At 39.4% G+C, this 12,185-nt stretch overlaps 1 protein-coding gene and 1 long non-coding RNA gene across 6 annotated transcripts; one reads left to right on the forward strand and one right to left on the reverse strand.

Moving 5' to 3' along the window:
• Positions 1-1,497: 1,497 nt before the first annotated feature.
• LOC119255967 (uncharacterized) lies at positions 1,498-5,680 on the reverse strand. Of its 2 annotated transcripts, XR_008553591.1 has the most exons (4): positions 5,314-5,680; positions 4,132-4,167; positions 3,339-3,541; positions 1,498-1,904 (listed from the first exon to the last, which is right to left on the reverse strand). It is a non-coding gene; the product is annotated as an uncharacterized LOC119255967 (long non-coding RNA). The 2 variants fall into 2 exon arrangements; XR_005127594.2 differs by lacking the exon at positions 1,498-1,904 and having other exon boundaries at positions 2,803-3,541.
• Positions 5,681-5,932: 252 nt separating this feature from the next.
• Positions 5,933-11,771, forward strand: HNRNPA3 (heterogeneous nuclear ribonucleoprotein A3). Of its 4 annotated transcripts, none has more exons than XM_037523601.2 (11): positions 5,933-6,072; positions 8,020-8,142; positions 8,225-8,371; positions 8,459-8,669; positions 8,976-9,065; positions 9,149-9,244; positions 9,354-9,434; positions 9,879-10,022; positions 10,680-10,802; positions 10,889-10,958; positions 11,051-11,771. In XM_037523601.2, the coding sequence occupies exons 1-10, from the start codon at positions 6,001-6,003 to the stop codon at positions 10,939-10,941; spliced, it is 1,140 nt and encodes a 379-aa protein (XP_037379498.1). In that variant the 5' UTR covers positions 5,933-6,000; the 3' UTR covers positions 10,942-10,958; positions 11,051-11,771. The 4 variants fall into 4 exon arrangements, with proteins under 4 accessions (XP_037379498.1, XP_037379499.1, XP_037379495.1 ...); XM_037523602.2 differs by having other exon boundaries at positions 5,933-6,006; XM_037523598.2 differs by lacking the exon at positions 5,933-6,072 and adding an exon at positions 6,506-6,861.
• The last annotated feature ends 414 nt before the right edge of the window (positions 11,772-12,185 follow it).

Consider the following 12,185-nt stretch of genomic DNA (forward strand, 5'->3'; position numbering starts at 1 on the left):
CAGGGAGACCCCAAAGAAAAAGTTCTGAACTGACTATTATCCCCAGATTTCATGCAGAAGGGGGAGACAGAAGCACCTATCTCCCTGTCTTTCCCAGAAAGAATTTTATTTGCATAATTTGAAAAGCTGCTGCCCAAGGATCTGGTTCCCCATTAGTTTACTTTTAGATGATGATAAAGGAGAAGTCAAAAATTAGGACTAGTAGTAATATCAACCCATGACTTAGGGAGAGCTTAGAGACTGCATGTTTGTGCCCTCTTCCTCCTCCTTGTCCCTATTCGCTTACTGAAACCTAATCCACAATAGATAAGATGGGGTCTTTCGGAGGTAATCAGGTCATTGAGGGTGAAGCACTCCTCTTATGGTATTAGTGTCTTTATAAAGAAGAAAGAGGAAAGTACCTTTGCACTCTCTCTAACCTCCTTCCCACCATCCTGCCTCTCTTCAATGTGAGGACAGAGCAAGCTGACAGGTATTTGCAACCAGGCAGAAGGCTCTCACCTGAACCCAACCTGCTGACACCCTGATAGCCTTTCCAGTCTTTACAACTGTTAGAAATAAATGTCTATTTTTAAATTCACCCAGTCTACGTATTTTGCTAAAGCTGTCTGAACTAAGACAGATTAACGTTGAAAATAGGGAAATTAATTCAACAGATAATCATTTGTGACTCAGAGAAGGAATTTCCATGACCCAGGGCAGAAACGTGATTATGAATACTTACTCATGAGTGGCTGGAGGCAAATCACAAAATAGCAAATGAATAAACTGCTAAGAAGAGCCTGAGAGCCTACTCCAGAGAGGGTATTACAGTAGTCATACAGGACCCTGCATTCAGGAGACTTCCTGACTTGGCTTAATGTTCATATGTCACTGTTAAGAAATTCTTAATAATTTTTTAATAAAGAGCCCTCCATTTTCATTTTGCACTAGGTTCACAATTATGCACTAAGTTGTGCAAAGCACTGAAGGGACCCAAAATGTTTTATTCATTGAGTATTCACTTAATATTCAACAAGTGAATAAATTGCCTATTATGAGTAAAAAGGTCTCTACAACCCCTGACATTCAACCTTCTTAAGCCCTAATTTAAGTCATCTAAAAAATGAAAATAATAGGGCCTACTCATAAGTTTATTAGAAGAGGAATTAAATGCGATCAGGAACATAGGGTTCTTAGAATAGTGCAAAGTAAATGGTAAGTGTTCAATAATGTGAGTGACTATGATGAATTTCCAGGACCTAGCATTGTCTGGCACATTGTAAGAGTTCAATAAAGTGGAGATAAAATGGAAATCTCAGATTAATCTAGTTTGATATATTTTTGTATAAATGAAACAGATATGGCAGATATGGCTACATATACACATCCATATGTACTTAAAACATTAATTAGGCCTAGAAGAAAACATAAAGGGATATTCACAAAGTTGCTGACTATGGTCAAATCTGTGTGATAGTATTTAAGGGAAGAAATTCTTATTTTTATTTTATATATTCTCCTTATTTTAAAAAACTTGTCTTTTAGAAAAATAAAGCAACTGGAATATTCTGAATATAGTGGCTGATAACAAGGTTTATAGAATAACACAATTCCTTCCTTCTAAGAATTACCTTCCTTCTGTTCAAAATATCTTCATCCAATTTCTATTCTTTCAGTTGATTCTGCTATAATTTGCTATTGATCTTAGAAAAATCAACTCCTTGATCTGCTTAAGAGCTTTCTCATTTATAAGATGAGACAATTGAGATAGTGCTTTCCAATAATGGACTTTGCCATGCTAGTGTCCTGAATGTAGGTGAGGTTCTGATAATAGGCCAGTTGAGAAGATTCAGAGCCGGGAAGAATCTCCCTGGCCAGTCCCTCTGGTCATGAGCAGCTTTGTTTAGGGGTTCCTGGGATATCTGTGCAAAGAAAGCAGTTTGAGGTGTAAGTCAAATAAGCAGCAAGTATGGGGGACAACAACCAGCTCATTCAGTTCAGCTGTTTATATGCTACCAAAGAGATGCCAGTGACATGGGTATCTATCTGCAAAGCACCCCAAGGCCTGGCATAATGGGGTTCCTGATGGGCTCAGTTCCAGGTAATGCCTCTAATATTTGTCTTCACACACATTTAGTGGATATTTCCATCCTTTTGCTGAGATGAACTCTTTTAGTGGCACACGTTAGCTGTTGACAGTGTGTGTATGTTCTGAAATGTATATTTTCAGCGAAAAAATTTTGATATAAAATGCAGTATTGGGCCTCCCTGGTGGTGCAAGGGTTTAAGACGCAACCTATGAAGCTATCCGCAGCCACTGCAGCTGGCCAGGGAGCAACCCACATGGTGCAACAGACCTCTCCTGACTTGCCCGCTGCTCCCCTCAGCAGTGTATTTCAGTCAGTCTGCCTGTTCTGCTCCCCACTCTGTCTCTGGTGAATCCTCTCACTCCCCACACCTCTGATCTGTACCCCAGTTCTTGTACACATAAATAAATCTCTTAAAAAAATTTTTAATAAATAAATAAAAATGCAGTATTGGGTTTGAAATTCATTAGCATTAGCATATGAAATTGCAACATTACATTTATCAATAAAAGAATTGTCATTCTTTAATATAATTAGCTTAGCTAGATGCATTAAAAAAAACTAATGTTGATAAACTACATACCCAAAATCAATATAATCTATGTTACTATCCTGCCTAAGGTAACTGATAAATCTAACACAATCCCAATCAAAATACCAACATATTTTTCAAAGAAATTGAATTTATATTGAATCACAATAGGGAACCTCAAATAGCAAAGGCCATCCTGAGAAAAAAGTAGAGAAAGAGAGGCATCATGTAACTGACTTCAACCTTTATTATAAAACAACAGTATTAAAAACCATAAGGTATTGAGACAAAAATAGATATATGGATCAATGGGACAGAGTTTAAAGCCAAGAGATAAATCCACATAGGTATTCAGTAACTAATCTATGATAAAGTAGGCAGGATCATACAATTGGGAGAGTCTATGTAATAAAATGTGCTGGGAAAACTGGGAGGCCACACACAAAATAATGAAGTTGATCACATACATAAAAATAAATTCTAAGTGGACCAAAGATTTAGAAATAAGGTCTGGAACAACAAAATATATAGAAGATATGCAGAAGGCTAGTAGATAGATGAAAAATGTACATCATCGCTTCTAACAAGAGAAATGCAGATTAAATTCACAATGAGATACCATCTTACATCTTTGAGAACAGCACATATTTTTTTTAAGTAATTTTTAATTAATTAATTAATTAATTATTTATACAAGCACTGGGTACAGTCAAGCGCAGGAGGGTGGGAGAATTCACCTGAGCCAGAGAGGGGAGCAGAACAGGCAGAAGGACCGAAGTACACTGCTGAGGGGAGCAGCAGGCGGCAGGAGAGGTCTGCGCACCATGTGGGACCTTCCTCCGGTGGCCAGGGAGCAGTCAGGGATCGAATGGGCGCAGCAGAGGCTGCGGGCAGCCCAGCGCTCAACCGCTGTGCCACCGGGGAGGCCCAAGAACAGCACCTATTAATAAGATCCCCAACAAGAAGAATTAGAGAGGATTCAGAGAAAGAATAACTCTATTACACTGTTGGTGGGAATATAAACTGGTGCATCCATTATGGAAAGCGATTTGCATTCATCTTCAAAAGGTAAAAATGAAAAGAACATATGACCCAGCAATCCCACTCTTGGACATCTATTCAAATAACATGAAATCATCAACATAAACCTATTTACTCTATAATGTTTACTTCAACACTATTTACAATAGCTATGACAGGGAAGCAGCCTAAATGTCCTTCAAGAGATGATTGGATAAAGAAGATGTAGTATAGCCACACTATAAAATACTATTCAGTCAAAGGAAAAAATGAAATGCGGCCATTTACAGAAAAAGGGAGGAAGTTTAAAGGAATTATTTATAGTAAAGCAAGTTAGAATAAAAAACACACTGGATATTTATGTAACAAGCAATTTGACAAAGTAAAACAATTACAAAAACAAGCAGACATTAATAGATTTAATGAGGACTCAGAGGCAGGAGTGGAGAAGGCGAAAGGGGACAAGAGGCTATAAAAGATAGGGTTGGGGGGGAATAAAACCCCACATACCTTCTGGATGAACAAATCTGGAGGCACCAAATTTCACTGAAAGGCAAAGACTTGAATAAGTGCACTGAATAAGAATACCATATTCTTCATGAAGTGGTTAGTATCCCTCTATTGTTTCTTAAATATAAGAATTTAATATAATTCAAAGAAGACTAACAGAAGTTATTAATTAGAAATAACTTGGTTGAAAAACATGTGTACAAACATGACCTAAAGTTAAGTGGTCATGCTAACAGTGTTTCATATGGTACTTTGATATGAATATCATCTTTTCAAAATTGATCAAGTTACCTACCACTGTTTCATAGTACTCAAACTCACAAAGCCTTGATGCATTAACTGGACATAAAGGATATAAATTTCCCCAATTATTTCAAGTACTGTTGTTAGCTATTGGGAACATTGATAAGCAGCATACATAATAGTTGGCTTATGATGATGGAATCAGAGCAACAGGAGGAGGCTCGTTTGGAGGTTATTTCATCCAAATTCCATTAAAGCCTGGTTACAGCCCTGCAACTGAGTACCTTTTGTTCATGTCTGCCAAACAAAATGCCTGTTCCACTTGGATAAGTCCAGATAAACATCAATAAATTTTCTTTCCTAAACTCCAAGCTCTGCTAACACAAGCTGTTTTTCAAACAATTTACAATAAAATTGTTGGATTTGTAACCTTTCCAAGTGAGGGCCTGATCAATTCTAAAGGACGGTTACATTAAAATACAGAGGGCATTTCTCAACAAGGGAGGGAATCTCCCTTGCCAATCAATTGTGGTCACTTTTTTCAGTACCTTTGTTTAAATGTGGACCCACAAGTTATTAATTTATAGCTTGCATGCATGTTAGAGATCACCTAATTTCATCCCCATTTTCATGAAAAAGACTAAAGTTCAGTGAGTTCAATGATTTCAAATCACCTGATGAGGCCCACAAAAGATGAACTCTCCAGCCTTTAACTCTAATCATCTCATTCATTATATTTTCACAACAGGAAACATTAAAGTAAAAATGACTGGCAAATAGTTTATCTGGCCACCCTACTTTTAGAAAACTTGTAAATTACACAATTCCTTATATTCCACCTATGGGAGAACGGTTTCAACTCTTTCCACAGAAACCAGAAGTGTTAGAAAACAGTGCCAAGAGATTTTTTTGAGTTCATTGAGTACCTAATGAACTGACCTGGTCTAATCCTGCCTCATTTCTTTAAAGGGAAAATTTCAGCATGTCAGCCGCGTTTCGGGGCCTTCTCGAGGTGCCCATAATCTGTATCTGGTAGTGTCGTAGGTTTCAGTGCGGCCCTCACAGGTGGGTGTCACTGCCACACAAACTTGTCCCTGGCAATAAGAAACCGGCGCGATGCCGAGGGGCAAAGAAGATTTTATCTTGCAACCTCTGACTACAGAAGAGAAAAGTGTGGTTTTACTCAGGCACGGTGGGAATAAACTCGGAAATGGAGACCGAGAGACCTCTGTGGAGGAGGGGAAAGAAGCGCGAGAAGAAAGGGAAAGGCCCTTTTCACCGGTGACGCGCGGTCACGAGCCGTTCTCCCGACGTGGGCGCGCGCCATTGGCGGAGCGCAAGCTGACGTCCCTGCAGTCGCCCGGGCGCGAACGACGGCAAGGGCGGCGCCGCACTGGAAGTTGGCGAGGCGCGCGCGCTCCCGCGGCTCGCCACGCCCCCGCCCTCCATCCGCCAACCCGCTCGTCCAGTCGCTCTTCGCGCCCAGTTGGCCACGCCCCCTCCACGCCCGCCCCTCCTCCACCAGACCGGCGGCGCGCGGAAAGCGCGTCACGTGACGACTGGCCCCGCCTCTTCCTCTCGGTCCCATATTGAACTCGAGTTGGAAGAGGCGAGTCCGGTCTCAAAATGGAGGTAAAACCGCCGCCCGGTCGCCCCCAGCCCGACTCCGGCCGTCGCCGCCGCCGCCGGGGGGAGGAGGTATTAGGGGGAGAGTGGGGGGTTGATGGGTAGTGGCCGGCGTGGGGGGCCTGGCTTGGTGGGAGCGGGGAGGCCGGGTGGACTGGGTCGGCTGTCCCGCGCTCTGCGTTGAGACGGGCGGTGGGAGGGGGAGGGGAACGGGCCTCAGCGGCCTCCTTGGAGCCCCTCGCCCGCCTCATCCTCCTCTTCGGCTGCACAGGTGGCCTCTAGCAGGAGCGGCGCGGCTGGGGAGAACCTCGGGAGGGACGCCGGCCCGCCGGCCGCGCGGCCTCGGATGCGAGGCCGAGGGCGGCATGGCGGGCCTCGGCGGGAGCGGTTGGGAGGAGGCGGTGGGGGAGGGGAGGGGACGAGCAGGCACATCCGGGCGAGCGAGCAGGCGGGCGGCGGCCACATTGACATTGATCCGCTGCCGCGTTACGAAATGGCGCATTGGCCCGCAATGGCCGCCGCTCCGCCGCCGGGAAAGAGAGCGCGGGATTGGAAGCGAGAGGGAGGAGGCGGCTCGGCAGAAAATGCCGCAAATGGCCTCGCAGCTTGGGGCGCAGTGTTGGCGCTGAAGTTGTGCCGGCGCCTTGCTAGGCCTCACCGGTCTCTTTAAGACAACGAGGATTTCGTTTTCTGTGCGGTGGTTTGGGCCGCCGCTCAGTTGGAAATAGGAAAAAGTGTTAGTTTGCTGCTTTTAATTACTTTCTGATGTGCCTCGTTAAAGTCCTAGTAATTTTATATATTTCTCGTGCCATGTGGATGCCCGTGTTCACCATCTCGCTTTGCTGTACAATGGGGCCAGAGGTTTGTTTTTTTTTAATCACCATTTTTCTTCGAATGGTCGACTCTGGTTGTAGTTTCTTGGATTTTTATTTTGGAGAATTGCAACCATAGTTTTGAGATGATTTTATGTTGCTTGTAATGGAGTTTTCTTGTCGTGTTTGTATTGTCAGTTAGTTGTATTTAACAGGGTGGAAAAACAAAACTAAGTGAGATAAGGGCTTAGGCTATTAATTTGACCTTTTTTTTCGCAGTTCCTGACAATTTTCATATTATATTCCTTAACCTCTACTTTCAGGAAGACAGCTGTTATCCCCTTTAAACAAGGTTTCAGTCCGTGTATTAAATTAAATGCCAGTTAATATCATCAAAGAATTAAGTCGTAAACCGTTTAGGCCTCATTTTAATTTTTTTTAATGTCAATTTTTGGTGTACTGTGCTCCGTTTGCTTTAAGCTATATATGCTATACTTATGTGCAGTTTGGGCTTGTAAGCCTCTAATATGTGTTGTTGAAATTTTGCTCTGTGATAAAAGTGCAGATAAATGTTTGCAGCTTACAACGTGTAAAATGTAAATGGTTACAGGAAAAAAAATTTGAATTTTTTTCTAGGATTTTGGCGGGGGGCGACGATGCTTTTTTAATACAAAGACTATGTTAGCAGTTTCATTTTCTTGAAGCCAATGAGTTTTTTTTTTTAATTTGCGAGCCATAACTTTTAAGTTGTACTGGATAGCTTGTGCTTTAAAATGTTGGGATGTGGACTGAGGAGGGAAGATGTGAAAAGAAATAGCATGGATGAAATACTAACAGCATTTTTTGGTTTCTTAGAAAATGGTTTTTCAGTGGTAACTTCTAAAATAAACTCCAGACACTTGTTTTTTATTGTTGTTCTGGAGTTCTCTAGGTCTTCAATTTAGTTAAGGTGATAAAATGTCATTTGAAAGATTGGTTATTGATTTTCACTGTATCAACTTTAATCCATTGACGTGTAAGATTAGGCTGAAATTCTTAGCTAGGCAATGTTTAATGGTACAGGAATTTGATGTTGTTAATTATTTACAGCAAATGCATGGGGGTTTGTTTGTGGGGTTTTTTTTGTTTTTTGTTTTTTGTTTTTTTTTTCCTCCTCTAGCAGTTATTCTCAGAAAGATAACTAAAGTATGTTGGTTTGTTTCTTCAGGGCCATGATCCAAAGGAACCGGAGCAGTTGAGAAAACTGTTCATTGGTGGTCTGAGCTTTGAAACTACAGATGATAGTTTAAGAGAACATTTTGAGAAATGGGGCACACTTACAGATTGTGTGGTAAGTAAAGGAACAAAAAGGATCTTTAGAAGGGATAAAGGCCCTAAGGAAGTGTTTCAATGCTTTAATTTTTATTTTGTAGGTGATGAGAGACCCCCAAACAAAACGTTCCAGGGGCTTTGGTTTTGTAACTTACTCTTGTGTTGAAGAGGTGGATGCAGCAATGTGTGCTCGGCCACACAAGGTTGATGGGCGTGTAGTGGAACCAAAGAGAGCTGTTTCTAGAGAGGTATTTTAATATAACCATGTTGTATAACGGGTGGAGTTGTTACGAAAATTATTTTTTGACTTTTTTTTTTTTTTTTTTTTGGAATAGGATTCTGTAAAGCCTGGTGCCCACTTAACAGTGAAGAAAATTTTTGTTGGTGGTATTAAGGAAGATACAGAGGAATATAATTTGAGAGACTACTTTGAAAAGTATGGCAAGATTGAAACCATAGAAGTTATGGAAGACAGGCAGAGTGGAAAAAAGAGAGGATTTGCGTTTGTAACTTTTGATGATCATGACACAGTTGATAAAATTGTTGGTAAGTAGCATATGGAATTTGAATGAGAAAACTTCTATACTAAATTTTGCTAAATTACACTTAAATTATGAATAATAACATAAATTATATGGTTCCATATTCATGAAGTGGCTATGCCTGTATAACCAGCCTTTAAATAAAGAAAGGTCATTAACATCCCAGAATATTCCCTCATCCCCACTCAAAGTCATTATCTCTTGATGCTTAATGAGTTCTTTAGTGATAACGGATATCATTTACATGTTTTTTTTTTCCCCAAACATCACATAACTTGTTTGTTTGTTTGATTAAAAAAAATTTTTTTAGTTCAGAAATACCACACTATTAATGGGCATAATTGTGAAGTGAAAAAGGCCCTTTCTAAACAAGAAATGCAGTCTGCTGGATCACAGAGAGGTGAGTAGTACCGTATGTGTGAACATGGTCAATGTGAGTGGTGTTTATGCGGTTCTTAAAGATCTTTCTTATATGTGTTAAAGGTCGTGGAGGTGGATCTGGCAACTTTATGGGTCGTGGAGGGAACTTTGGAGGTGGTGGAGGGAACTTTGGCCGTGGTGGAAACTTTGGTGGAAGAGGTAGGATGGTTATATTATTTCTCAATTCATGTCTATCTAAAATTTATTGGTGAGTTGAAAATATATATATGCGTATGTATTTTTTAATGCATACCTTGTTTTTCTTCAGGAGGTTATGGTGGTGGAGGTGGTGGCAGCAGAGGTAGTTATGGAGGAGGTGATGGTGGATATAATGGATTTGGAGGTGATGGTAAGGTTTTGTTTTTTTATAATTTTGATTGTTTCTGTACTTAATTGAAAATTAAATATGCTTTTATAAATTTTAGTCAAAACTAATGCCATAGATTATTTTCCCCTCGAGATACATTAGCTCTTTTTGGTTACTAACATTGTGCTTAGCATTTGAGCTGCAATTTGAATTATTTATGTCTAGATAATATGTTTACTGTTTTCTTTAATGAGTTTATATTTTAAATTTTTTTTTCAGTATTAAAGGATATTTAGGTAATTGATTTTGATTCTTGCCAAGATTCTTGCTGTTGTTACCAGGTGTTACTAGGCTTAACAGTGTTGAATCAACTCATTGGCTTATTTCTAGTCATTCTAAATGTAAACTAGAATTCAGTAGCCGTATATTTATGGTTTCATCACCTGATTTATTTTTATTGCTTTTCTGTTTTTTGTTTTTTTTTAGGTGGCAACTATGGTGGTGGGCCTGGTTATAGTAGTAGAGGAGGCTATGGTGGTGGTGGACCAGGATATGGAAACCAAGGTGGTGGATATGGTGGTGGAGGAGGAGGATATGATGGTTACAATGAAGGAGGAAATTTTGGAGGTGGTAAGCTTTTACTTGTTTTCAATGTTAACTATTTGCAGTTTTATTATAGGAGTCTAAAAATGTTCGAGTATAGCATTTGGTCAAACCTTGTGTTCTGTAATAGGAAAGGATCAGATTGGTGGGTAGTTGAGTTGAATTTTCCATGTTCTCTAACTTGTTTTATATGTTTTTAAAATGGATATTTATCTAATTATTGCCAGAATTTTACTTTAGAGTTAGGTACTTTTAAATTCAACAGATGGAAGGTATAAATTGAATTTGCAGATATGTTGAAGTGAATAGTCATCTGGGGTTTAGGTGACAATTGCTGTGAGTAGATAGATTGCAAAATTAAATAAGTCATTACTTTTCAACATATCTTGATATATTGATTTTGAAGTTATGTTGCCTTAGAATTACAGTGAATCAAACATGATTATGATGGGTATCAGTGGTATAAAAGAGGGACCATGTACTAAGGGAGTAGTGTTTAATAATAAAGAAAATATGACATCTGTCAGGATACATCATTTGTTGGCTTTTATTTATACTGAGCTCTGTTGATCGGTCTCTGCTTCTGGTAGTTCTATAAAATAACTTTTCAAAGGTCTGCATGTAATGATGGTATGGTTGTTAAAAACTAGGGTCAGCCACAAATAAGAATCTTTGTCATTTCAGGTAACTATGGTGGTGGTGGGAACTACAATGATTTTGGGAATTATAGTGGACAACAGCAATCAAATTATGGACCCATGAAGGGGGGCAGTTTTGGTGGAAGAAGCTCGGGCAGTCCCTATGGTGGTAAGTATTCTTTAAAATTACTCGATGACTTTTTAAATTTGGAAACCAGTGTGCATTTCTTACAAAAACTTAAAATGTATTTCCAGGTGGTTATGGATCTGGTGGTGGAAGTGGTGGCTATGGTAGCAGAAGGTTCTAAAAATTCAGCAGAAAAGGGTAGGTATCTTCAAATTTCTATCATAATGATAAAGAATATGTGGTACTGTTCACTGAGTGTAATAATTTTTTTATCCTGTATTATTCAACAGGCTACAGTTCTTAGCAGGAGAGAGAGCGAGGAGTTGTCAGGAAAGCTGCAGGTTACTTTGAGACAGTCGTCCCAAATCCATTAGAGGAACTGTAAAAATCTGCCACAGAAGGAACGATGATCCATAGTCAGAAAAGTTACTGCAGCTTAAACAGGAAACCCTTCTTGTTCAGGACTGTCATAGCCACAGTTTGCAAAAAGTGCAGCTATTGATTAATGCAATGTAGTGTCAATTAGATGTACATTCCTGAGGTCTTTTATCTGTTGTAGCTTTGTCTTTTTCTTTTTCTTTTCATTACATCAGGTATATTGCCCTGTAAATTGTGGTAGTGGTACCAGGAATAAAAAATTAAGGAATTTTTAACTTTTCAATATTTGTGTAGTTCAGTTTTTCTACATTTTAGTACAGAAACTTTAACAAAATGCAGTTTTGAAGGTGTTTCCTTGTGAGTTAACAAGTAAAGAAGATCATTGTTAATTACTATTTTGTATGAATTTTGCTAAAGTTAACTGTAAAGAAACACCTGCTGACTTGCAGTTCAAGGGGAATCTATTCTCCCCATTTCCAAACCATGAAATGAATGGGCACTGACATGTGGAGAGAATAGATACTTGTATGTTTGCAATGTGTTTTAGATAAATAGAATTGGGTATTTAAATTAGCATACTTGTGAATTTAATAGCATTAAGATTTACCTTCAAATGAAAACTCTCAAAATTTCTATTTGGTTTTTGTGCATTTTCTTTCAAAATGTAATCATGATTTTAGTGTGTTGGCTTTGCTGAGAGTCCTAGCTGTGTTTTGAACATCTCCATTTTACATTGCCTTGGTCACATGTGAACTGATGCCATAGTTTTGAGTGTAAAGAATGTCTGCTGCCCTGTTTAAATTCTGGAAAGGGTAGTGGATATTTTCCCTTTCCTCCTCTAAAACCCATTCTTTAAAATCTTTTCAAAATTCAGAACCACTAAGCTGCTATATGTGAGCAAATTAGTGGTGACTTTTTCTTTTTTAAAGCACAAGAGGCCCATAAGTCTTCAGTTATTTTCCTTGGTTTAATATATTTTTTTGATACAAGCTCTCAGAGTAAGAGAATAAAAATCATGCATTGTTGAACCCTTAACTGGCTGGCATG

The sequence above is a fragment of the Talpa occidentalis genome, unplaced genomic scaffold, assembly GCF_014898055.3.
Source record: "Talpa occidentalis isolate TD23 unplaced genomic scaffold, MPIMG_talOcc4v2.1 talOcc4.3, whole genome shotgun sequence".
In the NCBI taxonomy this organism is placed as follows: domain Eukaryota; kingdom Metazoa; phylum Chordata; class Mammalia; order Eulipotyphla; family Talpidae; genus Talpa; species Talpa occidentalis.

Coding starts and splice junctions, on each gene's coding strand:
- HNRNPA3 (XM_037523598.2), top strand. CDS start 6,766: ATGTGCCTCGTTAAAGTCCTAGTAATTTTATATATTTCTCGTGCCATG. Junction 9,435..9,878: donor TAATGGATTTGGAGGTGATG/GTAAGGTTTTGT, acceptor GTTTTTTTTTAG/GTGGCAACTATGGTGGTGGG. Junction 10,803..10,888: donor CTCGGGCAGTCCCTATGGTG/GTAAGTATTCTT, acceptor ATGTATTTCCAG/GTGGTTATGGATCTGGTGGT.